This window comes from Boleophthalmus pectinirostris, unplaced genomic scaffold (genome assembly GCF_026225935.1).
Source record: "Boleophthalmus pectinirostris isolate CB_2022bp ecotype Guang Dong unplaced genomic scaffold, ASM2622593v1 HiC_scaffold_4, whole genome shotgun sequence".
Lineage (NCBI taxonomy): Eukaryota > Metazoa > Chordata > Actinopteri > Gobiiformes > Gobiidae > Boleophthalmus > Boleophthalmus pectinirostris.
In genome coordinates, this window is record NW_026571353.1 from 21,820,532 (window position 1) to 21,846,849 (window position 26,318).

A 26,318-nucleotide genomic window follows, 5' to 3' on the forward strand; every position below is an offset into this window, starting at 1 on the left:
ATGCAGGGTTTGAGAAAAGGTGGGGAAAAGTTTTAAATGGCACGTTTCAAAACAGGACGCACTTGTAATTCCAACATAAAGCTCCCCTAGCTTTAGTGGAAGCCTGTGTATTTCACCATATTCTGCCTCAGAGATTAACAACTAGCTTTTCCAATTTATGCACAATATCCCTCTATGATTCCAGTCTTTTTAGAGATTTACATAAAAAAACATGGGGTTGTGCGTTCAGCTGCTTTGCTTGTTTCATTTGTAATTCAATTATGTGTGCTATGTTGACAAATATATGTAGCATGAAAATATCACAATCACATATATGCAGGCATTATAGAGCAGTGTGAATGCGTCATGCCTGCCCCTTTAGTGATAGCAGTATCCCTGCAGCTTCTCCATAAAAAGTCCTTTAGATCGGATGGGGCATTTTTCAAAACTGAGCCACTATTGCTTCCTGACACTCAATAATGTATTTGTTGTTCAGCGGTGTGTGTTTTTTCTCAGTGCGGTTACACCTCTAAATTTCAGTGTCACAGTTTTCTCCGGGAGCCCTTTCATTTGAGCTTGTCATGTTGCAGTGATGCCTGCCATAGCCAATGTTACCAGCCCAACTGAATTAGATCACTCAAATGGAGGACACATGGCTCTCATATCCGGTGGTGTGAAGAGATGACTGAAAACTTGTCAGTGGCAAATATGTCTGCTTTTACCAGTTAAAATATGCAACAGAATCGTAATCTGTTTAAGGGTAATGATGTTTTAGGAAAAATGCATAAGTTCAACAATTAATCCTTGTGAGGATGGTGGACGTCTGGTAATGCGTTGTCCAATTCCATGAACAAAATAAAATAGATTTCTTTACTTTTGATCAAAGTTGCTGGATATTTTGAACCCTACTGTACTAATTTTCTACTGTGCCAAATGAAGATGTACATGTGTCTTAAATTTGTCAGTAGTGAGAACATTTGGCATTTTTGTTGAATTCTTGTGACTTCTCAATCGGGCCATCCAGTGAAACAAGGGAAATGGAAAATAACTGCAGGCCTATAATTATTTATTTCTTGTTCAGTGTTACACAATGTGTCTGTATCATTCTTTTGATCTTTTTCCATCAGACGGTGCGCACCATCCGGAGGCGCCGTTGCTACCCGCCCACCTGGAAGCGCTGGGTTTTCTTCCTGTTCCCGGGCACCATGATCGCCACCTCTGCAGTGGCTCTGTATGCCTTTGTAGAGACAGAGGAGAACTACTTCTACATCCACAGTATTTGGCACATGCTGATTGCAGGCAGCGTGGGCTTTCTACTGCCACCTCGTGCCAAACCCGATGCCAAGGTAACGCCCCTAAAACGGCGGCGTGGCTGTGGGTACCAGCTGTGTGTGAACGAGCACGAAGAGCTGGGCCTGGTGGACCCCAGCCTCATCTCCATCAACAGCATCTGCACCAGCTGATAGGCCAGGCCACTACCACTGACTCTCCATTGCCTTTTACTGGGAAATCCACTCTACTGGGAAATAAGCCACAGAACTCCTACAGCAGTGTAAATATTTAAATGCCAATACTACAAAACACTGGATTTGTTTTACTGTACTTATTGTTTTGATAATGATTAAACCCAGTGGTACTTTACAGCCCAATGCCCAAAATAAAGGTATCAACAGATTTTTTAAATTGAAATTTTCATGAAAGATGAAAAATTACATAACATATCTACAGGCATCTAAATAAAATATATTTTCATTATTGTGATTTTAACTTTAAATGCTCTGGTGTGAATGAACCAGTCCTAAGATCTCACCTGTACTTAATCTTATTTGATTTGAGAAGCTGAGCAGGGTTGGACCTGGTTAATACTTGGATGGGAGATTGTGTGAAATACTAAACTGTCATTGTGTAATTTGGCAAGACACTTCACCTAACTTGTCTGGTATGAATGTGGTGTGTGAGTGATCCATGGTGGTCGGAGGGGCCGTTGACACAAATTGGCAGCCTTGCTTCTGTCAGTCTACCCCAGGGCAGCTCTGGCTACAGAAGTAGCTTACCGCCATCCATTATGAAATGAATGAATAATGCAATGAAATGCTTTGGGTGTCTTCAAAGGCACTATATAAAACCAATGCATTATAGCCCATGTAAATACATTATTCCATATATAAGCTTTCGTTTGTAATGAAAAAAATGTTATGTAATTTTTCATATAGCAAAATTATGGTTACATTGTTTGATTTCTGGGTTTACTGGACATGCAGCATCTCATTTTCTCCTGAGGCTGGCTTGTATCTTCGGTAGTAAAAGTTGAATTGTGGGTGTACAGTGACACACTGTTCTTTGTGAATATGTATTTAAAGTCCGAGCTGAACCACTGCTGCTATCTGACGGTGACTGTAAACTGCTTGTGTGGGTTATTTATTAGTGGTCTTTTACATGGACTACTTCAGATCACTACTGTTTTGGGCTGAGGGGTGGACACAGGGGTGGTCATAAGTGAGGGCACAGCTTTTCTGAACATTTCAAAAGGTTATCTTTTGCACTGAGACACACAATGTAATTCTGTACATTTTTATATTTACTAGAATTGTCACCAATGTAATCGTCATGTGGAATGTTATATCGACCGTTACTTTTTTGCAATTGCATTGTACTGCTTTTACACGAATGTTGCCCAAAGCCCGACTGCCTGCGGAAAGCAAAGGGGAGACCTCAAATCAAGACCTCAGCTCCCCATCGCGCTCTGACAGGCCACACCATCACACTCATAAACAATAAATGTTTTTCTTCTTTTCTGGCCTGGTTTCGACTCGTGCTTTTGTAGCTGTAAATGTAGTAAGCCCTCCCAGAAAGACATCACAGTGCAATTCCCTGCCTAATGGAAGCCAGCACTAGTCAGACAGTGAGATGAGAAGCTGTCAGTGTTTTTCTCTAGGGAATAGAGTTGAAATAAATAATTCCCCCTCTTCCATGGTGGGGTTATACAGGCAGGCAGCTTGAGCACACTGTCAATACGCTGGGTCTTTACGGGGGAAAAGCCCGGGTTTAGAATTCACTGCTCCACTTCTTATTAGGTGTAATCCATCACTATCTGCAGCTCTGAATTTATCATCCTGCACAGAGGAAGTCAGCTTCATCTAATTATTGAGGAAGAGATGAAAAAGTGGATTTCTTGTGGAAGGTGTTCATATCAAATCGCTCACAAAACAGAAGGCGCTCATGTTTAGACCATTTGAAAAATAACCATTATGGAATTATGTATCCTGTTTGGAGACGGCTTTGGAGATCTCTTCCACTATGGTGCATACATGATTTGGAAATAAAAAGGTTTCTTATCTTCTCTTCTCCATTTGCAGCCACTATTATTCACCATTAATACTGTCTGGGAGTGTCATATTAAAGTCTCAACACCTCTAGTGGAAAACTTTGACAAAGAACAGTCATTTTCAAAGTCCTTTTGGTCACAAGGAATTTGGTTGGATTTTTAAAGTGGCTTTCCTGTACTATGAATGGAGTGAAAGTTTTTTTTTTTTAATGAAGTTTTAGTTTTTATATCCTGGGTTTGTGTTGTATTACAACACAGATATTTACACAAATCCTATAGTCTTACATTAAATTCAGAATGAGAACCCATTTAATGTAATTGAGAGCAAAAAACACTACTGTATATGTATGGTACACCTATGTGCACATGTACTAGTGCACCTACTCATATGCATCTTGTTAGACACACTTCTGTCAGACTCACTTCATAAATAGCAACAGTATCCAACCAAACATAGATTAAATGGTAATGTACCATTCTCCAAACCAACATTTTATTCAAGCCTCAGGTGCAAAACATTTATTTTTATTCCAATTAAGGTGAAGGGGAAACACACTGAAATATTTTTGCAGAATTGCCAGTGCAGTAGCTAATTAGAGGACATTATAAGGAAAGGAGGTCAGCAGCAAAGCAAATAAAATTCATCTGAAAATATATTGTAAATGATGGTCCATGTTACTGGCCTTGCCTTGCAAGGCTACATTCAGGGCTAAATGTCCCATTCATTTATCCAGACCTTCAGAGCCATCTCACAAGAAGATTTTAATGGCTTCCACTCTATTCCACACCATGTTTGATATACCCACTGACAACAGGAGGGGATAGTATTGCCTTTCTTTCAGTGACACTTTTATTGTGTTTAATCATTGTGCTTTGTTAAGGGAAATTTGTTTACCTGACGGTATATTTATCATGACAACTTTAGCTGTGGTTGTTTGATTGCCATGAAAATGCACACGAACGTGTGTTTTTACAGAATTTTAGACATTTGTGAGTTTCATCCCGATCTGACCAATTTTGGTAACGTGAGAAGTTTTTTAGACATTTAGTGTGTTTCAGAAATACGTTGGTGAAAATAATTTTTGGTGCAAGTTTAAATTTTTCTGGAGTGAACCCAATAAATTTTAGTAAAAAAATTTCCAAAATTCACCAACTTTTAGCCCCTCTGCCCCTCACTTCTACAAAACCCTATGTGAAAAATACCCAGCGTTGAACAACTAGTGCCAAGAAACCAGGGGAGAATTTTTTTTTTCTTTTTCACCAAAAATGATTTGTGTTGGTAGTGAGAAAAATATATTATTTCAAATAATGTTTCTGGGGGTATTTGAATCAGAAGCAATATGTGCTTATTAAAGAAATATATTAAGTGTTCATCATGATCATGATGATCAACTTTGGCTGTGGTTGTGCAATTGGCATGAAAATTCACACAGACATGTATTTTTATAGGTTTTTAGACGTCAATTTTGGCAATGTGAGAAGTTTTGTATGCACTAAGCATGTTTGAACTTAGTGTATCCACTGACGAAAATATGACCATCACGATACAGTTCATGTTATCCGACTTGGTGCCGATTGTAAATTTAGTCTTTACAAAATACAAGTTACTATTTTATTCAGGTCATATATATCTTTATTTGGTTTTAGCCCATTTCAGAATAAAGTTATGTTTTATGTTTAGATAAAACTCAAATGCAATAAGAGATTTTATATCATTTTTGCATTAGTCTGTGCGGCTTTGGTGTAGCCTTCAGTTGATCATGCAGGACTCGTAGGTGGGCACCATGTACTTGATGTTGATGAAGGCCTCCATTCCTCCGTAGCGCTCCAGGATCTCCAGAGTTTCCTGGATGAGGTCTCCTATGTTCTGCCTCTTCTGCTGGCTGTAGTCGATCCCATCTCCGGAGTTTATGTTCATATTCTTGAAGATGTTTAAAATGGGCAAGATTTGTCGGTAATATGGCACTAGAGACTCTCCTACCATCTCTCCGGACATGACCAGGTGTTGAATGACTTTAAGGGTGGTGCAGATGACCTGGCGGTTCCTTGTGTTCAAGGCATTCCGGATTGGGATGATGAGCTGCGGGATGACTGGTTGAATCTTGGGACCTCCATGCTCCAACATATCATGGATCCCCTGTCGAGCGAAGAACTCGTATGGGTGCACCGTCTCGCATAGCCCGTCGAAAAACAGTGGCAGGTAGTGGTGGTAGTCCAGCTTTTCTATTTCTACTTTCCAGGCGATTTGATGGCCTTTGGTGTCGTGTTTCAGCGCAATGGGCAAGTCGCCTCGCTCGTAGAATTTCCGAAAAAGGGTCGGTTTTAACGGTCTCTCCTTGAAAGCTCCGGCCGCGGGGGTCCTATCACCACGGAGTTCTTCATTTGGGCCTTCATTGTGAATCCTAGTGTTTTGAGGTCTGCCTTTGGGCAGACTTTTAGACTTATAGTCTTGTAAGCCATCTCCTTATAGTCTTGTAGACTTTTAGACTTATAGTCTTGTAAGTCGCCCCCTTATAGTCTTGTAGACTTTTAGACTTCTAGTCTTTTAGTCTTTTAGTCTTTTAGACTTTTAGACTTTTAGTCTTTTAGTCTTTTAGACTTTTAGTCTTTTAGTCTTTTAGACTTTTAGACTTTTAGTCTTATAGTCTTATAGTCTTTTAGTCTTTTAGACTTTTAGTGTTTTAGTCTTTTAGACTTTTAGTCTTTTAATCTTTTAGACTTTTAGAAGAGGCATTTTGGGGAATGATGAAATCTCATCAAATATCACAATTTAAAACATTCTCCATGGCAACCAGGACATAGTTCAAAGACAAAGAAGGAAAATCCCCCCCCCCTCCAATATACAGTATATCCCCTCCCTATCAGAGTATAAGAAAATATGACCATCCGACTTGGTGCCGATTGTAAATTTAGTCTTAACAAAATACAAGTTACTATTTTATTCTGTGCGGCTTTGGTGTAGCCTTCAGTTGATCATGCAGGACTCGTAGGTGGGCACCATGTACTTGATGTTGATGAAGGCCTCCATTCCTCCGTAGCGCTCCAGGATCTCCAGAGTTTCCTGGATGAGGTCTCCTATGTTTTGCCTCTTCTGCTGGCTGTAGTCGATCCCATCTCCGGAGTTTATGTTCATATTCTTGAAGATGTTTAAAATGGGCAAGATTTGTCGGTAATATGGCACTAGAGACTCTCCTACCATCTCTCCGGACATGACCAGGTGTTGAATGACTTTAAGGGTGGTGCAGATGACCTGGCGGTTCCTTGTGTTCAAGGCATTCCGGATTGGGATGATGAGCTGCGGGATGACTGGTTGAATCTTGGGACCTCCATGCTCCAACATATCATGGATCCCCTGTCGAGCGAAGAACTCGTATGGGTGCACCGTCTCGCATAGCCCGTCGAAAAACAGTGGCAGGTAGTGGTGGTAGTCCAGCTTTTCTATTTCTACTTTCCAGGCGATTTGATGGCCTTTGGTGTCGTGTTTCAGCGCAATGGGCAAGTCGCCTCGCTCGTAGAATTTCCGAAAAAGGGTCGGTTTTAACGGTCTCTCCTTGAAAGCTCCGGCCGCGGGGGGTCCTATCACCACGGAGTTCTTCATTTGGGCCTTCATTGTGAATCCTAGTGTTTTGAGGTCTGCCTTTGGGCAGACTTTTAGACTTATAGTCTTGTAAGCCATCTCCTTATAGTCTTGTAGACTTTTAGACTTATAGTCTTGTAAGTCGCCCCCTTATAGTCTTGTAGACTTTTAGACTTCTAGTCTTTTAGTCTTTTAGTCTTTTAGACTTTTAGACTTTTAGTCTTTTAGTCTTTTAGACTTTTAGTCTTTTAGTCTTTTAGACTTTTAGACTTTTAGTCTTTTAGTCTTATAGTCTTATAGTCTTTTAGACTTTTAGTGTTTTAGTCTTTTAGACTTTTAGTCTTTTAGTCTTTTAATCTTTTAGACTTTTAGAAGAGGCATTTTGGGGAATGATGAAATCTCATCAAATATCACAATTTAAAACATTCTCCATGGCAACCAGGACATAGTTCAAAGACAAAGAAGGAAAATCCCCCCCCCCCTCCCAATATACAGTATATCCCCTCCCTATCAGAGTATAAGAAAATATGACCATCCGACTTGGTGCCGATTGTAAATTTAGTCTTAACAAAATACAAGTTACTATTTTATTCTGTGCGGCTTTGGTGTAGCCTTCAGTTGATCATGCAGGACTCGTAGGTGGGCACCATGTACTTGATGTTGATGAAGGCCTCCATTCCTCCGTAGCGCTCCAGGATCTCCAGAGTTTCCTGGATGAGGTCTCCTATGTTTTGCCTCTTCTGCTGGCTGTAGTCGATCCCATCTCCGGAGTTTATGTTCATATTCTTGAAGATGTTTAAAATGGGCAAGATTTGTCGGTAATATGGCACTAGAGACTCTCCTACCATCTCTCCGGACATGACCAGGTGTTGAATGACTTTAAGGGTGGTGCAGATGACCTGGCGGTTCCTTGTGTTCAAGGCATTCCGGATTGGGATGATGAGCTGCGGGATGACTGGTTGAATCTTGGGACCTCCATGCTCCAACATATCATGGATCCCCTGTCGAGCGAAGAACTCGTATGGGTGCACCGTCTCGCATAGCCCGTCGAAAAACAGTGGCAGGTAGTGGTGGTAGTCCAGCTTTTCTATTTCTACTTTCCAGGCGATTTGATGGCCTTTGGTGTCGTGTTTCAGCGCAATGGGCAAGTCGCCTCGCTCGTAGAATTTCCGAAAAAGGGTCGGTTTTAACGGTCTCTCCTTGAAAGCTCCGGCCGCGGGGGGGTCCTATCACCACGGAGTTCTTCATTTGGGCCTTCATTGTGAATCCTAGTGTTTTTTGAGGTCTGCCTTTGGGCAGACTTTTAGACTTATAGTCTTGTAAGTCATCTCCTTATAGTCTTGTAGACTTTTAGACTTATAGTCTTGTAAGTCGCCCCCTTATAGTCTTGTAGACTTTTAGACTTCTAGTCTTTTAGTCTTTTAGTCTTTTAGACTTTTAGACTTTTAGTCTTTTAGTCTTTTAGACTTTTAGTCTTTTAGTCTTTTAGACTTTTAGACTTTTAGTCTTTTAGTCTTATAGTCTTATAGTCTTTTAGACTTTTAGACTTTTAGTGTTTTAGTCTTTTAGACTTTTAGTCTTTTAGTCTTTTAATCTTTTAGACTTTTAGAAGAGGCATTTTGGGGAATGATGAAATCTCATCAAATATCACAATTTAAAACATTCTCCATGGCAACCAGGACATAGTTCAAAGACAAAGAAGGAAAATCCCCCCCCCCCTCCCAATATACAGTATATCCCCTCCCTATCAGAGTATAAGAAAATATGACCATCCGACTTGGTGCCGATTGTAAATTTAGTCTTAACAAAATACAAGTTACTATTTTATTCTGTGCGGCTTTGGTGTAGCCTTCAGTTGATCATGCAGGACTCGTAGGTGGGCACCATGTACTTGATGTTGATGAAGGCCTCCATTCCTCCGTAGCGCTCCAGGATCTCCAGAGTTTCCTGGATGAGGTCTCCTATGTTTTGCCTCTTCTGCTGGCTGTAGTCGATCCCATCTCCGGAGTTTATGTTCATATTCTTGAAGATGTTTAAAATGGGCAAGATTTGTCGGTAATATGGCACTAGAGACTCTCCTACCATCTCTCCGGACATGACCAGGTGTTGAATGACTTTAAGGGTGGTGCAGATGACCTGGCGGTTCCTTGTGTTCAAGGCATTCCGGATTGGGATGATGAGCTGCGGGATGACTGGTTGAATCTTGGGACCTCCATGCTCCAACATATCATGGATCCCCTGTCGAGCGAAGAACTCGTATGGGTGCACCGTCTCGCATAGCCCGTCGAAAAACAGTGGCAGGTAGTGGTGGTAGTCCAGCTTTTCTATTTCTACTTTCCAGGCGATTTGATGGCCTTTGGTGTCGTGTTTCAGCGCAATGGGCAAGTCGCCTCGCTCGTAGAATTTCCGAAAAAGGGTCGGTTTTAACGGTCTCTCCTTGAAAGCTCCGGCCGCGGGGGGTCCTATCACCACGGAGTTCTTCATTTGGGCCTTCATTGTGAATCCTAGTGTTTTGAGGTCTGCCTTTGGGCAGACTTTTAGACTTATAGTCTTGTAAGCCATCTCCTTATAGTCTTGTAGACTTTTAGACTTATAGTCTTGTAAGTCGCCCCCTTATAGTCTTGTAGACTTTTAGACTTCTAGTCTTTTAGTCTTTTAGTCTTTTAGACTTTTAGACTTTTAGTCTTTTAGTCTTTTAGACTTTTAGTCTTTTAGTCTTTTAGACTTTTAGACTTTTAGTCTTTTAGTCTTATAGTCTTATAGTCTTTTAGACTTTTAGACTTTTAGTGTTTTAGTCTTTTAGACTTTTAGTCTTTTAGTCTTTTAATCTTTTAGACTTTTAGAAGAGGCATTTTGGGGAATGATGAAATCTCATCAAATATCACAATTTAAAACATTCTCCATGGCAACCAGGACATAGTTCAAAGACAAAGAAGGAAAATCCCCCCCCCCCTCCCAATATACAGTATATCCCCTCCCTATCAGAGTATAAGAAAATATGACCATCCGACTTGGTGCCGATTGTAAATTTAGTCTTAACAAAATACAAGTTACTATTTTATTCTGTGCGGCTTTGGTGTAGCCTTCAGTTGATCATGCAGGACTCGTAGGTGGGCACCATGTACTTGATGTTGATGAAGGCCTCCATTCCTCCGTAGCGCTCCAGGATCTCCAGAGTTTCCTGGATGAGGTCTCCTATGTTTTGCCTCTTCTGCTGGCTGTAGTCGATCCCATCTCCGGAGTTTATGTTCATATTCTTGAAGATGTTTAAAATGGGCAAGATTTGTCGGTAATATGGCACTAGAGACTCTCCTACCATTTCTCCGGACATGACCAGGTGTTGAATGACTTTAAGGGTGGTGCAGATGACCTGGCGGTTCCTTGTGTTCAAGGCATTCCGGATTGGGATGATGAGCTGCGGGATGACTGGTTGAATCTTGGGACCTCCATGCTCCAACATATCATGGATCCCCTGTCGAGCGAAGAACTCGTATGGGTGCACCGTCTCGCATAGCCCGTCGAAAAACAGTGGCAGGTAGTGGTGGTAGTCCAGCTTTTCTATTTCTACTTTCCAGGCGATTTGATGGCCTTTGGTGTCGTGTTTCAGCGCAATGGGCAAGTCGCCTCGCTCGTAGAATTTCCGAAAAAGGGTCGGTTTTAACGGTCTCTCCTTGAAAGCTCCGGCCGCGGGGGGTCCTATCACCACGGAGTTCTTCATTTGGGCCTTCATTGTGAATCCTAGTGTTTTGAGGTCTGCCTTTGGGCAGACTTTTAGACTTATAGTCTTGTAAGCCATCTCCTTATAGTCTTGTAGACTTTTAGACTTATAGTCTTGTAAGTCGCCCCCTTATAGTCTTGTAGACTTTTAGACTTCTAGTCTTTTAGTCTTTTAGTCTTTTAGACTTTTAGACTTTTAGTCTTTTAGTCTTATAGTCTTATAGTCTTTTAGACTTTTAGACTTTTAGTGTTTTAGTCTTTTAGACTTTTAGTCTTTTAGTCTTTTAATCTTTTAGACTTTTAGAAGAGGCATTTTGGGGAATGATGAAATCTCATCAAATATCACAATTTAAAACATTCTCCATGGCAACCAGGACATAGTTCAAAGACAAAGAAGGAAAATCCCCCCCCCTCCCAATATACAGTATATCCCCTCCCTATCAGAGTATATGAAAATATGACCATCCGACTTGGTGCCGATTGTAAATTTAGTCTTTACAAAATACAAGTTACTATTTTATTCTGTGCGGCTTTGGTGTAGCCTTCAGTTGATCATGCAGGACTCGTAGGTGGGCACCATGTACTTGATGTTGATGAAGGCCTCCATTCCTCCGTAGCGCTCCAGGATCTCCAGAGTTTCCTGGATGAGGTCTCCTATGTTCTGCCTCTTCTGCTGGCTGTAGTCGATCCCATCTCCGGAGTTTATGTTCATATTCTTGAAGATGTTTAAAATGGGCAAGATTTGTCGGTAATATGGCACTAGAGACTCTCCTACCATTTCTCCGGACATGACCAGGTGTTGAATGACTTTAAGGGTGGTGCAGATGACCTGGCGGTTCCTTGTGTTCAAGGCATTCCGGATTGGGATGATGAGCTGCGGGATGACTGGTTGAATCTTGGGACCTCCATGCTCCAACATATCATGGATCCCCTGTCGAGCGAAGAACTCGTATGGGTGCACCGTCTCGCATAGCCCGTCGAAAAACAGTGGCAGGTAGTGGTGGTAGTCCAGCTTTTCTATTTCTACTTTCCAGGTGATTTGATGGCCTTTGGTGTCGTGTTTCAGCGCAATGGGCAAGTCGCCTCGCTCGTAGAATTTCCGAAAAAGGGTCGGTTTTAACGGTCTCTCCTTGAAAGCTCCGGCCGCGGGGGGTCCTATCACCACGGAGTTCTTCATTTGGGCCTTCATTGTGAATCCTAGTGTTTTGAGGTCTGCCTTTGGGCAGACTTTTAGACTTATAGTCTTGTAAGTCATCTCCTTATAGTCTTGTAGACTTTTACACTTTTAGACTTATAGTCTTGTAAGTCGCCCCCCTATAGTCTTGTAGACTTTTAGACTTTTAGTCTTTTAGTCTTTTAGTCTTTTAGACTTTTAGACTTTTAGTCTTTTAGTCTTTTAGTCTTTTAGTCTTATAGTCTTATAGTCTTTTAGACTTTTAGACTTTTAGTGTTTTAGTCTTTTAGACTTTTAGTCTTTTAGACTTTTAGTCTTTTAGTCTTTTAGACTTTTAGTCTTTTAGACTTTTAGACTTTTAGACTTTTAGACTTTTAGTCTTTTAGTCTTTTAGACTTTTAGACTTTTAGTCTTTTAGTCTTTTAGACTTTTAGACTTTTAGTCTTTTAGACTTTTAGACTTTTAGTCTTTTAGTCTTTTAGTCTTTTAGTCTTTTAGACTTTTAGACTTTTAGACTTTTAGTCTTTTAGTCTTTTAGACTTTTAGACTTTTAGTCTTTTAGACTTTTTTTAGTCTTTTTAGACTTTTAGACTTTTAGACTTTTAGTCTTTTAGACTTTTAGACTTTTAGTCTTTTAGTCTTTTAGACTTTTAGACTTTTAGTCTTTTAGACTTTTAGACTTTTAGACTTTTAGTCTTTTAGTCTTTTAGTCTTTTAGACTTTTAGACTTTTAGACTTTTAGTCTTTTAGTCTTTTAGACTTTTAGACTTTTAGTCTTTTAATCTTTTAGTCTTTTGTGTATATATATATACACATATATATATATACATATATATATATACATATATCATATATAACATATATATATATATATATATATATATATATATATATATATATATATATATATATATATATATATATATATATATATATATGTTTTTCAAGTTTTTCAAACATATTTATTTAGTCCCTCCCCCATGACCTCCACTGTCACCCTACACAAAACATAGTCACATTTTGGCAATTTGTGCCTGAAAAATCAGATGAAAATAGAGGAAGTCACCAAAAATGGATTGCATGGTTTGGTAGTGAATATCTCTTTGAGTCTGAATAGCTGGAGTAAAAAAAAAATATTTCAAGGAGTGTTTCTGCTGCTATTCAGATCTGAAGTGCTGTTTTCCCTTGGCTGTTTTCCCTATGTAACAGCCTATTTGTAAATAAAGCAATAAAACTAAAATTTTTGGTCCCTTGAAAATGACAAGGAAATGTTCAAAAAATCATGAAAATAAGTATTAATTTTAAACCTAAGGCTTCAAATTTTATGTTTTAACCCATGTTATGATGATTTGCATAGTCTGATCTAGTGCAATAGAGGGAAGCAAACATGCTTGTGAAAAAGATGGGGAAAAAAAGAGAACTTTGGAAATTCTCAAAAAATATTTCAGATCTCAGTGACAAGAAATTTAAGAAACTAGATGAAACTTGTGACCAAATACACAGTTTGGAGTGTGGCTGGCACTTTCATTCCAAAATGAGCTGGGAGACATCACAATGTGAAACAGAATGTTTTCTGTGACATAAGAGCTAAGCCTAAATATGCAAGATTTGTGTGTTAAACATGTGTGACTCAAACAAAACACAACTCCAGGTATGTTTGTGATGAGGAAGCAACATTATAACAGAAATCAGAAAATAGTAGAGGCCCTTTAAAGTAAAATATGTCATTTTGACAATGTTGTCAATACATGTTGTACCAGTACCGGCTATAGTACTGTAAATTCATTGTTATGATTCTAAGTAATCACAAGAATTATTTATGAAAAAAATATAATGCATAATTGTAAACAAAAGCATTCTTATTCAACTTGAACACAGTAGGTCCAGTCAGAGCATAAGTTCTAACATACTATGTTCAAGGGCTTGTACAAACCCAAAGAAAAGTAGATTTGAGGTCCGGCCATGTCACTTCAGTAAAGAGCTCAGTAATAGAAGTGTGGGTAATGGTAGCGTCTATATCTGAAGTGTGGAGCTTGGCCCTCTGTGTGAATAAAACAGCTTGTGACTGAACTTAATGATACCAATTAGGTTGAAATGACAGGGTCTCAGATATTGGAATTTCAAACACTGAATCTCCTTGTACTCGCGCTGCACACATGAAATCAAAGCAAGTACCTTCTTTGTATTCATGGATTCGGGCCTAACACGTCTAACAGGATTATTAGTGTGACACACCATAAACCCCTCAGCTCTCCAGCTCCTGCCTCCTGCCTCCTTTTTATGCCTTTTTCTAAACATTATGGTTCCCAAACACACAAAAATACCATGTTTGTTTGTATTCCACTCAGCAACAAAATATGAAAGCATAACTAAAAGCACTTGGTGAGCAAAGGCCTACACAAAGGCACTGACCATATCTCGCAATGTTGAGCATGTATAGATTTGTGTGTTAAACATGCGTGAATGAAACAAAACGACCCAGGGTATGTTTTTGATGAGGAAACAACATTATAACACAGATGAGAAAATAGCATAATATGGACTCTTTAAACTCAAGCCAACCTTTGAGTTAAAAGCTGTCTTTCCCATATGAAAAACAAAAAAAGCCTCAAATAATCATTCATTTTTCTAAAGGTTAATTCCTTCTTCTTTTTAAGTGATTTAAAACTATATTTTCAGACAAACAAAAAGAACAAACAAGGCAGGGAAATCTCATATCTGCCTAATCTGACCACTGCAGACAGAACCGCAACATGGACTGGAAAAATGCCAGGGTCATCTGTGCCCAAAGAAACAAACACCACCTCTAGATCAGAGAGGTCAACATCTGCACTGGAGGTCCACGAGTATAAATCATGACCAGGGAGATAATGCCTTATCACACACCAGCAGTTGTCAGACAGTAGGGGGCATAAGCTTCTGGTTATTTCCAGTGGGCACTTAGAGCTTCAAATAACGGTTGGAAAAATGTTCAACAGAAAATGTAAGCACCAAATAGACACTCAGCACTGATTAAACCAATAAAAAGGGACATATTATGTGTTAGTTGACATTTATGAGCTTTAAATGCTGTTCCCTCATACTGTATCTGTGTAATCCCTCAGCTGTCCAGGTAGGCTTCATAGCAGAAAAAAAGAAGAAAAAAAAAAACAAACTTCCATCTCTTGGACAAAAGTTTTTGAGTGAAGACATTTCGCAGCTCATCCAAGAAGCTTCTTCAGTACAGGTCAGATTGCATTTTTTTTTGCAGATTGTATTTTGATTCATATATGTTTGAAAATGTGTGTTTTCACCTACCCCTCATTGCTATAATTGACATGCAATTATTAAAAAATCTGTATACAGTCTTTCTTTAATAAATGCTTAATGAAGTCCAGTTTTCACACAGATCCATTTCCATGCATGTGTGCTAAAGTGTGTGGTTAACCTGGCACATCTGCTGACCAGTGTTAACATGATGGCCGATCAGTGACGCTCCAAGGCTCCATCTGGGCAGTGCACACGCAGCAGGTGGGAGGTGGGAGATTATACGGCATCAGAAAAATGAGCCACTGGGGGGCCATGGTGAGATGGTAATTGAATCAGATACATCTCAAGCAGTTTGATTAGTGTTAGAAGACCACCACCGTCATTTGCAACAAGGGACTGGCTCTTTCGCCTTGGCACACAGGACACTATTCAGATCAGATGTAGGCTAGTTCAATAGATTAATAGCCAGATTGGTAGCCAGTTATTACTTAAATGTGCCACTACAGTATAACTTTTCTGCTGGAGGGTTTGCCACCTGCTTGTCACCATGGAAATGTGATTGCTTTGCCTGGAATGTTCCTCCTTTGTACTGCATTTCATATTCATAGGGGAATTCATCAGCCAGTTTCACTTTGTAGAAACTGCCTGACCTTGCAGTGTTAGAATTCGTTCGCTCGACGGTAGGCAAGTACTTTTTTTCATTTAACCAATTGCTGCTATTTGGTCGTGATGTATGTAATGCGCTGCTAACAGGGCTAACAGGTATATTAAGCTTTTCTCAGATCCCGTAGGAAGAAGGGCAATAACGTCTTTCCCCTTAATAAAATTCACCAAACATTCTCTTTATTCCTGCTTTAAATCCTCAATCTTGAGAATCGCTGACAACACACAATGTATGGCTTTTCGCTGATTGGCTGTTGTCCGAACTTGCACTTCCGAAGTTTTTGTGAGCCGTCTAGTGTATTCTGATTCCTGACCTAGTCACTGGAGAGAAATTAAATTGAGCGGAGGCACTAGGTTGTGTCAGCCTGGCTAAAAAGACAGTGAATCTGTCCTGAACCCCCTGTATCACATTTTCCAGGTGACCAATAAAGCAAAAGTAATTGAATATATGCAAGGTATGCAAGTTTAATGCCATACTTTTTGGAACATCTACAGAGAGAAGAAGGAGGAAGACCCTGACCAGAAAAGATACACAGACCTTAAAAACGTCCTATATTTCTTAATATAAGATTTGTGTGAACTTTAAGTTATGTTATAATGTTGTTGCCTCATCAAAAACATACCCAAAGTTGTGTTTTGTTTAATTCACACATGTTTGGGTAACCTATCTCTCTAAAGCTCAAAATGTTTTTTCTTTTACTTTTAGATCAGTAGAGATTGGCAATTCCAGGGCTGAAATGATCCAAATGATTCTAGTGAACGTGTATGAAGCTTAAAAACACAGTGGAGCATGTCCTGACATCACTATGTAGAACAGTGTTTTGAGCTTCGAAGATGTAGACAGACTAATAATAAAAGGTTACTCAAACATGTGAAAATTTAACAAAACACAACTCTGGGTATGTTTTTGATGAACAAACAGCATAAATGAGAAAATAGCATAATATGAACCCTTTAAAGTTTGCATTGAATAAAAACTAAATCCTACCACTTTATTTTTAGTGCTAAGTTGAATTCTAGGTCACATTCAAATCCCTAAAGTTTGCGTTAAAGAGGCTTATTTTGCTCCTGAAATACACTTGAGCACAAACTTCTGTGGACATAAACGAGAGATTAGTGGATGTCCATGGGGAAGATTAGACCGGAAACTCCGTGGTGAGAGAGCGTCTACATCAGCAGCTCTAGGAGACAGGAACTAGAGTGCGTAGTCACAGGTTAAACAATGGAAAACAAGCCCCAACAGCCAACAATGAGTCTGGAGAATTGGGGAGTGCACTAACTTGGAAACCAAACACAATGGCATCAATTGGGGTAATGTACACCCCAGCAGCTTGTCGTATTGATTTTTGATTGGAACTTGTGTGACATCAATAGTAGATCCAGCTCAGCAGAACATTGTTTAGTCAGACAACAAATGGGGTAACCTTAACTGACACCCTCCGTCAAGTCCTCCTCTATCACAGCCAGTACTGACAATCAATTTCACATATAGACATCCAAGGACCAAATCATATTCTCTGGATCTTCAACCAAGCTGCAGTATTCATCTTTGTTTATTTGCCCCAACGCCATATTTGCCCGCTGGATTTGATTTATTTATCGTGCCTTTAGACAGATTAAAGAGAATAAATATTGCGTTGAAACTGTAGATCACCGTCCGGAGGGAATATAGCTGGTGGTTTTGTGAGCACGGCTGAAATTGAAGTGTAAATTTGGCCCGAGATGACAAACAGAGGAGTTGTGCTGTCTTTCTTTCCTCGAGAATATGCTTCCTAAATTACATCTTTTGTGTAAACATTAATAATTCAGACGGACTGTAGATCGTGTTTATTAGAGCTACAACACTCTGCACGCTAGCTGCAAATATCATTACATTATTATTATGCAGAAATCTGACACCATGGAACGTAAATTCATTTAGAGACACAAACAATGTTTTTGCTATTTGTTTTTGTCACTTAGTTGTAAGGCTTAATTAGATTTGTATAGGTGATTCTGTTATCTGTCAGAGCACTGAGATACAAAGGGAAATTAGATAAATTGGACATGCTTCAAAGTTGCAGCACTCATCCATTACCGTGTCCACACAAGGAAGCAGTGCACTAATGATGTAGTTGTAGAAATGTGAATAGTCCCAGTATAATGTCAAACAACAGCTGTCTCCAGTAAGTCACATTCTCAAGAAATACATGATTTTCTAAACCATAACACAAAATAATAATAGGTATATTTTTCACATTTGTAAAGTTTGATATAAAAAAGCAGTCTCTATCAGTCAGCTTCTGGTATAATGAGAACCAATGTTGTTCAGTTAATACATTTATATATGCAAGTTGTCTGTCTGAATAAGTGTTTCCCAAAGTTGGGCCCAGGCACCCTGGTGGTCCATGAAGGCACTGCATTTCACATCACTTTTCAATGCATATAAAGGATAGAGTGTTGAAAAAAAACAAATACATTACAGTTTTGGTTTCTACCATATTTTGGTAGAAATAACCTGATTATATAGGACTTAATGCCTTAAAGATTTATGTGGTATTTATTATGGCATTACCACAAATTGTTGGTATATTGTAAATGCCCTTTAATATATTTTTACAGTAATCATGGCTGCAAATGTGGCAGAAGATCTTCCAGGAAAATACTTTAAGACCCTCCAGAGGAAATACTTCATTTGCGGCATGGTGGCTGAGTGGCTAGCACTCATGCTTCACAGCTCATACTCATGCTTCCTCAGGGCACTCCTGTTTCCCCCATCAAACCTAAAAAACACGCACCAGGGACTGCAGGTGGAAATTAGTTCTAGTGCTACAACCTGGCACAATGCATCTTTCCTGTTAAGGTTAAAGTATATTACCCCTGTCTCATAAGTAAATTAAATTAATTAAATAAATTACATTTCATCACCAAATCACCAACTGCAACAACAGAGCAGAGTGAGGCTTAGAAGAGGCTTTCCTGTCTGCAGAGTTCATCTTGCTCCCCATGGAGGTTGCTGTGATAGGGCTTCAGGACACAGAGGACAGAAGGACACAGAGGAGAGACACTTTTGTCCTGGGGGCTGTTCCTCTCCTCAATCTACTCTCACACAGGATCTGCTGACTCCACCTGACCAGTCCTCCTGTTTCAACTGCACTGAGACCTTTGACTGAGAAGCACAGTACTTTGCTGCAGCTAAATTTAAATTTCCCTTACAATCAATATAGTATCTTTCTTTATCCAGGCGTTGGACTTGAGTCAGGAGCAATTAGAACACTGACATGTAACTTATGGTTGTCCAATAATTGTATTTTCATTACTATCATGGAGGCAGAATCAGCAGACATATTCTTTCTAAATGTGAAAAAGCCTAGATGCCCCATGACAATATTCAGGCATGTCTTACCTGGTCTTATTTGTCTGTGGGTGTTCCTCTTTCGTGATTCCTGTCAGCACACACTGCTCTTGAACGCATCACAGACAGCAGACAGCCTGATGGTGCCGCAAAGGTCAGGCTACAATTCAGAGGCTGCGTTCAGGGAGATCCTATCATTTTTTGGGAAATGGGAGGTTTAATAAAGTTTGTTGTTGTGGGTATATACAGCTCCACACAGGCATCTGTCACTGAGGAAGAAATTACAAGTGGCTTCTATGCCGAAATCTGTGAGTGTGAAGAGTGCTAATGATTTCAGAGACTTGTCCTTGCGGTCAAAACTCCAAATCTGGCTACTGGTCAGGAGGCTTCAGATATTTTTGCGCGTCAATCTTATTTAGTGTCAAGTGAGGCAATAGTCCGGTCACCATAGCTAATAAAAGAGTTTAGATAAATAAATGTGAACATGGCACAATGCAAACTATTGGTGCTTGATAATGATGTCATGCTCTCAGATCAGGTGCGAGAGCCACTTTTTCCTATTGATACTTTGTAGCTTATATCATCAACATTCCCTGTAGATGAGATGCTAACTTCAGGCACTGCTCTGTCTGCAGCTCTGTTATTCAAGTTAGACTTTAATCTGAGCCTTTAACACAATGTGACCAGAAAGAACTGACTTAGGTAACTACAACAGATGAGCTGATTTCTGCTGTTAAATAAGTGTTCTACACATAAAAGATATCTAGTATTAGTTAACAGTTTTTCAGTTCGTCACTCTCACCTTTTTGTTGAAAATCAAGCACCTAAACACGACCATGAATCAATAATTTTTTTGTTTTGTTTTGACTTTTCAAACAGATATTAACACGTATTTGGCATTGTGTCTCCATGGTAACTGCTGAATATTCCACCACAGAGATACAGAAAACACCCCAAGCACTACTGCAATGTATCTATTGATTACATGGTGCTCATATAAGAAATATCTAAAATTCATATTCATTCATGAATGTTGAACCTAATAATTTCTGTTACTTACCTAAGAACATGCATTTTAACAATATTAATTTTACCTGCCCCGACCATCTGTATTGTTGCCCTCTAGAATGTTGTGATGCCATCCAAAACCCAGCTATAGTTGCTTCTTTTACTATCTGCAATCATAATTTTAATCATCGGAAACATCTGGTCACTTGGGTTGTTGTTCTCTATGAGGCAGAACAGCAATTCAATTCACTGGCAGCAGGTGCAGAATGCTTTGAAATTATACATTGCGATACATATTTGAATACAACTTTTAACTGCTTTTAACTCTTGAAAACAGATGGTATTTTATCACAGAAAAACATGACAAAGCCCTGGCTCACAGTCGCTTTTGTGATCCTGTTTGGGTGTGTGTATCTGAAGTCACAGCAGCAGTCCTGGAGATGAATGGTGATGACAGTGCATTGTTGAAGCGCTCATCTTTCACTGGTTTCTTTTGGACAGTTATGGTCTGCTGTGACCTGGGAGCTGTGATCTCCTCTGGGCGAGTGTCACTCATATATCTAAGGATCAGCTTTTTGGCCTGTGCTCACAGCATCGTCTTATCTGAGGTGCTTTTAGTTTATTTTGGTGGATCTTTTTGGATGACTTTTGAATGTTGTTCTGAAGACTAGAAGAAATCTGTTTTGATATAGTGATACTGAAGCATATAACTAGTTGCATTATTCCTGCTGTGACCATTGTGACAAATTACAGTTTAAAGGGCCAATATTAGGCTATTTTCTGATCTAGGTTATAATGTTTTCTCCTCATCAAAACATGGTATGGTCTTTTGTTTCATTTACACATGTTTAACACACAAACACTGCATATTTACGCTGAGTTCTGATCTCAAACAGAAAACACTATGTAATTATACATGAAGTGCCCCTCTGTGTTTTTTAAACTCCATACACCTTCAGTAAAAGCATTTGGATAATTTCAGCCCTGGATTTGTGCATCTCTTCTGAGCAAAAGGTAAAAGGTAAACTTGAAAACTACTCCTTCATGACATCACAAGGTGAGCTTTTGAGATGTAAACAGACTAATAATAAAGGCTTACTCAAAAATGTATGGATGAAACAAAACACAATTCCAGCTATGTTTTTGATGAGGCAACATTATACCATGGCTAAAAACTGGTCAGAAGACAAACATCAATAGGATCTACTTGTAAGAAAGAAAATAAGAATACAAAAAAAAATCTATTTATAACCATTTGAAACTTTTGTGCAAGATCCCAAGATTCTAAGAAATGTGGTAAGTGTTTGGAGTAGAGTCGCAGTTCCTCCATATTGAGAGAAGCCAACTGAAGCGACTTGATCATCTGTACTGAATAAATAAATCTCCTGATTAGTAATATGTCAACAAACCAACCAGCAAATGCACAAATAAAATAAACAGTAATAAAATAATTAGCAGACTGAATCCAAAACAAAACTGTAAGTGCATTGATTTACATGTTTTTTGTGGCTTCATTTATTGAGCCAAAACAGAGCATTATTTGTTGCTTGAATATTGTTGACATCTTTGTGACAGGCCACTTCAATTACCGTGTCAGACCAAATCCAAACCTATTATTACCCAGCACTCTCATGTTTTTGCTGTCCCTGTGTGTGCTTCAATTAGCTCAACATGGTGACTGACTCTTCACAAAACATGGCATTTTTAATTGACAACACAATTAGATACAGCCTGTGCACTTCTACCATCAAACTTTTTGTGATTCATGTAGGTTTGTGTGTGTATTGTGGTTCCCAAGATGCATTGCTAGGCCCTAACAAGCGTTGACAGCCAGCATGCAGTTACAGTCCTGTGGAGAGGAAGACTTTCTGATTGGTCTATAGCTTTCGGGGAGCATAGACTTTCCAATTAGAGGCTCCAAATATTGCTTTGGGGAGGCGAGGGACAGTATTCTTGGGAGATCAGGTCAACTGCTGGGTCTCATCTGGTCTGCCCTGGACAGCTTGTACCTCCTGCGGTGGAGAGGGAGGAGAGGTTTTGAAATGTATAGGGTTTAAGGCATGACTATTTTGTGGAGCGGGTTAAGAAAATGTTTTGCACAAGTGAAAATATGTCATTGCAGAGTGGGGAAAAAACTTGTTAAAGCAAGAGTTATTTTGGGAATAAAGAGTTGTTGGTGTGTTCCACATTATAAGTCTGTATGCATCGTGCTCTGCTTGTTCACCTGGAACTGACAGACAGGAACACAGAATTTGGGAGGCAGAGGCACTGCCAGATTAAAATGATACAAAAATGTGTTGCACCTTATCAGATCTGTGGACTTCATGACTTCATCCACAGGTGACAGACAAGGTCTATCTGGACAGGTTCAGCCTCTCTGCTTTCCGATCTTGTTTAGCGCATGGGTATGGTTAGATTTCTAATCTTAAATTTGGCTAACTTGGGCAGTGGAAATGGGTTTGCAAAGGAACTGGAAGGAAAGGACTTTGACTTAAAAACAATGCCTACAGTCTCTCTTTTACATGCTATAGCCACACATGTATTTTAAAAGTAGGCCAACTTTGTGAAGCTGCACTATGCAACTTTTATGGAGTACTGTCTGCCCACTACTCACACTTTGTTTGTTCCTCTGAACTGAGTTCTACACTTTATCAATCTGGGATGACTCTCGCTGAAAGCAATCAGAAAATGCAAAGTGTCATGATGACTGTTTGAATCTGATTGGATGAAGCGTCACAACAGCAAAATAAGCTGAAAAATCAAACTTTTGTTACATCCAGTTGATAGAAACAGACATCCATGTCCACAAAACACTTACCTTCTGCATGTCTTTTTTTACAAATGGTAAAATATGCCGAAATACATCTCTCGGCATAGCCATGTTTGTTCGGTTCATTGAGGTGCTTCGCCTTTGGTTTTTGCATAAACCTCTATACTGCTCAGTGACTGGTCGCCAACCACCTGTCGGGTCCTATTGCACCAGCAGGTGCCAGGATGGATTCTCACGAGTTTGTAAACTCACAATATCACGGGAATCCATCTTGCTGTGCAAGGTTATCTACCACCTGCTTCTCTCCATGGAAATATTATTGCTTTTCCTGGAATGTTCCACAGCATGTGACCACACCCTGCCAAGTTACAGGTGAGCTCTGTGGAGGAGCAAGCCTGTTCACAGTATTAATTCATGTCTTTCAAGGTATTTTTCAGCATGCAAACAGCTATAATTGTAATAATAATAAATGCAAGATAGATAGGCTTCGTAACATACTGTGGAGAATTCTAGGAATTTTTTCATCTTTATAATATCAGATTTTGCAGAACAATGAAGCTGACAAGAGACTCAAATCTAAAGATAAACTGTTACAAGAGCTGTTAGAGCGAAACTGTTATAAAAAAAGGTGTGAGCACAAAACTGCAGTGTGAATGTGTTAAAGACAGGTGATGAACAAGGTGTAAGTGTAAAAAGTTAACAAAAGTAACAATGTTCCTCCACATCCGCTATTATAAAACCAGCTATGGCCTTTGATTAAAAATGTTCACATCAAAAGCATAGCCCAAGAGGTGGGAGTTGTTTTGAGTGCAGATAATTTCCCTCCTCACCCACAGCGGTAATGAACACAGGTGCACCCTAGAGGAGCGTCCTCACCTCACTCCCATTCACATTTCACCCATGACTGCGTGGCAAAATATGATCGAGACCGCGTCATTAAATTTGCCAGCACCCAACAAGGAATTTGGAATAATGATGAGTCCTTTCACAGTGAGGCATTTGTCATTTACAGCGAACTGAACGAAGAAATAAAAGAGATTTAAAATGGCACCAAGATGAAACAAATCAATCAGTGGGAGAAAGCCTCTGCGGCGTTGCAATCACTGCGTTCAATATGGTATGTCTTAATGGTAAAGTCAATGGGCAATAGTCTAGCATGACCAAGGGAATTTTCAGTCTCATATTTGTGCCTTAAGGGGTTTAGGGACAAACTTCTCCATACGCTGGGGTTATCTGAGTGAAAGAATAGTAGTGGTATAAAGACAGACTGGCCCTCCCTCATCAGGTACAGCTCCACATAAGGGCTATTCACACACAGGTCCTAAACACTTTATTCAAATGAGTTTCTCTCTGCAGCTTCTGGTGGAATTGTAGCACCATTTTAGTGTGGTTGACCTTTGCAGAGAGTTGTGTTTTTTTTTTTCTGGTTTATCAAGAGCAGCTTCCATTATGTTGAATATGAATTAATGTTAGTGAATGCCCACTGTAAAACCAATCTGAAAGAGGTTGACACACAAGATATTACACAACTGAATGAAATGATATTTAAATGCTTGTTTTATTTGTTATGCTTCAAATTGATAGCAGCAACGAATACAGCATTGTAGGACACATCTAGGCTTCTAAAGGTTAAAAAAGGTCATGGTAAATGCACCATATTAGTGGATTAGAGCATGCATGAGATGTGTTTTAAAAAGTATCGCATTAAAATAGCTGGTTCTAAAAATTACTGCATGAACTTAAAGGAAAAAAGTAAGTCAGTATTTAAAGCAACATGATGCATGGTAGATGCTGTCCTATTGTTGCTTTGTTCAAATGTAGATTTTTTTGATTTCTTTTAGAATTGCCTATGTCCATTTTAAATGAGCTGAGGAGATATGTTCTGCGATGAGCTGCTGCTCCATCTTGGTATTTATATTAAACACCAGACTGTTGGTAAATGCAAAGTTAGAATTTGTGACATTTACAAAATGTCATGTATTAATAACCCATCTTTATTTCACAAGGATAAATTGAAGTGTGAAAAAAGCTTAAATCATCACAGCGGTCACCAGGGATCACTTTTGCTGAGTGAAGAGATCTGGACAATGCTGCTAGAGCACATTTTTAATGTGTTTCTAGCCTCGAGTGCCAGACTGCTTATAAAAGAGGAGCTGCGGTCAGTCTGGTCCAGTCCCTTATTAGTCGTGTTACTCCTACCTGTCTACCCGCCACAGACAGACAGTAAAACCACATCTGAGTCTATAGGGTCAGATATGAGTCATCAGACATTTAAAATGATGGGAGATTATGCTACAGTGTTTAAATAGGAAATTATTGTACCAGAGGCCAATGAAACAAAGACAAAGAGTAATAAACAGAAGTAGTGTACTCTTAATTACATTTTCATACACTGTTTATTACTGTATTATGCTGGAGAACTATTAAGCATTATTAGTTAAATTTCTGAATACAAAGTAATTTTATTACAATTTTCTATTTCCGCAGCTAAATTGGTTAACCTGTGTTGTCGTGGTGATGTTCAATATCTACATAAAACTTTAACTTGTTGGCAAAACATTCCTGTTGGATGAAAGGGCAATTATTCTGGTCCAATGCTAACTTAAAGCACAAATGGAAATAGAGCCAGTGCCAGTGAGTAATGGAATACACATTAAATCCATGCAACATTTTACAAGGTAGTCAGAATGTCCTTGAAAATTATAGAATTATATGTATAAAGTGTAAAGTCAGTCTTGAGTGAAGATAGGAAAGTAGAAGTTGATGGTTAAAATCTACTTAGCATGCAATGACTTTTGGACATTATAGGACCTGCTGCCTCAAAGCTCCAAAACACACTTCTAAACACTCTCTGGGGAATCCGTGTGTGGGAGTTGGGCCGTCTGAACTTTTTTTAGGTCAAGGAAAGTGAATTCTAAGAAAGCCTTTACTTAGAGCAACATGCATTTGCTTATCTGTAGTCGCCAAAGCCATAATCACATTGTCACTCTCGAAGGGTACACTATTTAGGGACTTAACTTATAAACTGTAAATTACCATGAAAAGTCATCATCCCCCAATGTCGTAAACCCAGCCAAGCCATTACCCTCTCCTCCGTCCTCCTTCACACAGAGTTACCTGCTTTTTGATAGCTGAATGCGCCTGGAATAATCATAGCCACTTTTGTAACATTTAAATTACCCCATGTGGAATCAGAGGTTTGAGTATTTGCATATTTTAACGCCGTGTGCGTGGCCTTGGAATGTTTATCTGTGCTCCAAAAGTAGGCATGCCTACTTTGGACTAAAAGCTTAATGTTGTCCCGATAGAAAGAGGGGAGGGAGGCTCTTGTCTGCTCGCACACACGCGCATGCACGCGCACACACACACACCCACAAACGCACGCGCGCACGCACACACACACGCACGCACGCACGCACACGCACACACACACACACACACACACACACACACACACACACACACACACACACACACACACACACACACACACACACTGAATATATTGGGTGCATGCAACAA

General features: G+C 39.5%; 6 protein-coding genes and 1 pseudogene across 6 annotated transcripts in view; 1 reads left to right on the forward strand and 6 right to left on the reverse strand.

The window, feature by feature from the left end:
• Nucleotides 1–2,117, forward strand: part of tmem8b (transmembrane protein 8B) — a 33,671-nt gene extending 31,554 nt beyond the window's left edge. Inside the window, exon 9 of the mRNA XM_020918068.2 lies at nucleotides 1,107–2,117. Coding sequence (XP_020773727.2) covers nucleotides 1,107–1,442 — 336 coding nt within the window. The 3' untranslated portion in view covers nucleotides 1,443–2,117. The remainder of the gene's footprint in view (nucleotides 1–1,106) is intronic.
• Nucleotides 2,118–5,054: 2,937 nt separating this feature from the next.
• LOC110154131 (parkin coregulated gene protein-like) lies at nucleotides 5,055–5,764 on the reverse strand (annotated as a pseudogene).
• A 495-nt stretch (nucleotides 5,765–6,259) lies between these two features.
• On the reverse strand, nucleotides 6,260–7,041 carry LOC129411261 (parkin coregulated gene protein-like). The gene has a single exon (XM_055161560.1). The coding sequence runs from the start codon at nucleotides 6,978–6,980 to the stop codon at nucleotides 6,270–6,272; it is 711 nt and encodes a 236-aa protein (XP_055017535.1). The 5' UTR covers nucleotides 6,981–7,041; the 3' UTR covers nucleotides 6,260–6,269.
• A 454-nt stretch (nucleotides 7,042–7,495) lies between these two features.
• On the reverse strand, nucleotides 7,496–8,209 carry LOC129411317 (parkin coregulated gene protein-like). Its single transcript, XM_055161937.1, is given in 3 exon segments — nucleotides 7,496–8,107; nucleotides 8,109–8,149; nucleotides 8,191–8,209. Coding segments are annotated over 3 exon segments (672 nt in total).
• A 523-nt stretch (nucleotides 8,210–8,732) lies between these two features.
• Nucleotides 8,733–9,632, reverse strand: LOC129411260 (parkin coregulated gene protein-like). Its single transcript, XM_055161559.1, has one exon. It carries the CDS (start codon nucleotides 9,441–9,443, stop codon nucleotides 8,733–8,735), a length of 711 nt encoding a protein of 236 aa, XP_055017534.1. The 5' UTR covers nucleotides 9,444–9,632.
• A 334-nt stretch (nucleotides 9,633–9,966) lies between these two features.
• On the reverse strand, nucleotides 9,967–10,681 carry LOC129411262 (parkin coregulated gene protein-like). The gene has a single exon (XM_055161561.1). It carries the CDS (start codon nucleotides 10,675–10,677, stop codon nucleotides 9,967–9,969), a length of 711 nt encoding a protein of 236 aa, XP_055017536.1. The 5' UTR covers nucleotides 10,678–10,681.
• A 461-nt stretch (nucleotides 10,682–11,142) lies between these two features.
• On the reverse strand, nucleotides 11,143–11,853 carry LOC129411318 (parkin coregulated gene protein-like). The gene has a single exon (XM_055161938.1). The coding sequence runs from the start codon at nucleotides 11,851–11,853 to the stop codon at nucleotides 11,143–11,145; it is 711 nt and encodes a 236-aa protein (XP_055017913.1).
• Nucleotides 11,854–26,318: the final 14,465 nt, after the last annotated feature.

What these genes read in the sequence shown, in the direction of transcription:
- LOC129411261 (XM_055161560.1), bottom strand. Translation starts at nt 6,980, where the DNA reads ATGGCTTACAAGACTATAAGTCTAAAAGTCTGCCCAAAGGCAGACCTC.
- LOC129411260 (XM_055161559.1), bottom strand. Translation starts at nt 9,443, where the DNA reads ATGGCTTACAAGACTATAAGTCTAAAAGTCTGCCCAAAGGCAGACCTC.
- LOC129411262 (XM_055161561.1), bottom strand. Translation starts at nt 10,677, where the DNA reads ATGGCTTACAAGACTATAAGTCTAAAAGTCTGCCCAAAGGCAGACCTC.
- LOC129411318 (XM_055161938.1), bottom strand. Translation starts at nt 11,853, where the DNA reads ATGACTTACAAGACTATAAGTCTAAAAGTCTGCCCAAAGGCAGACCTC.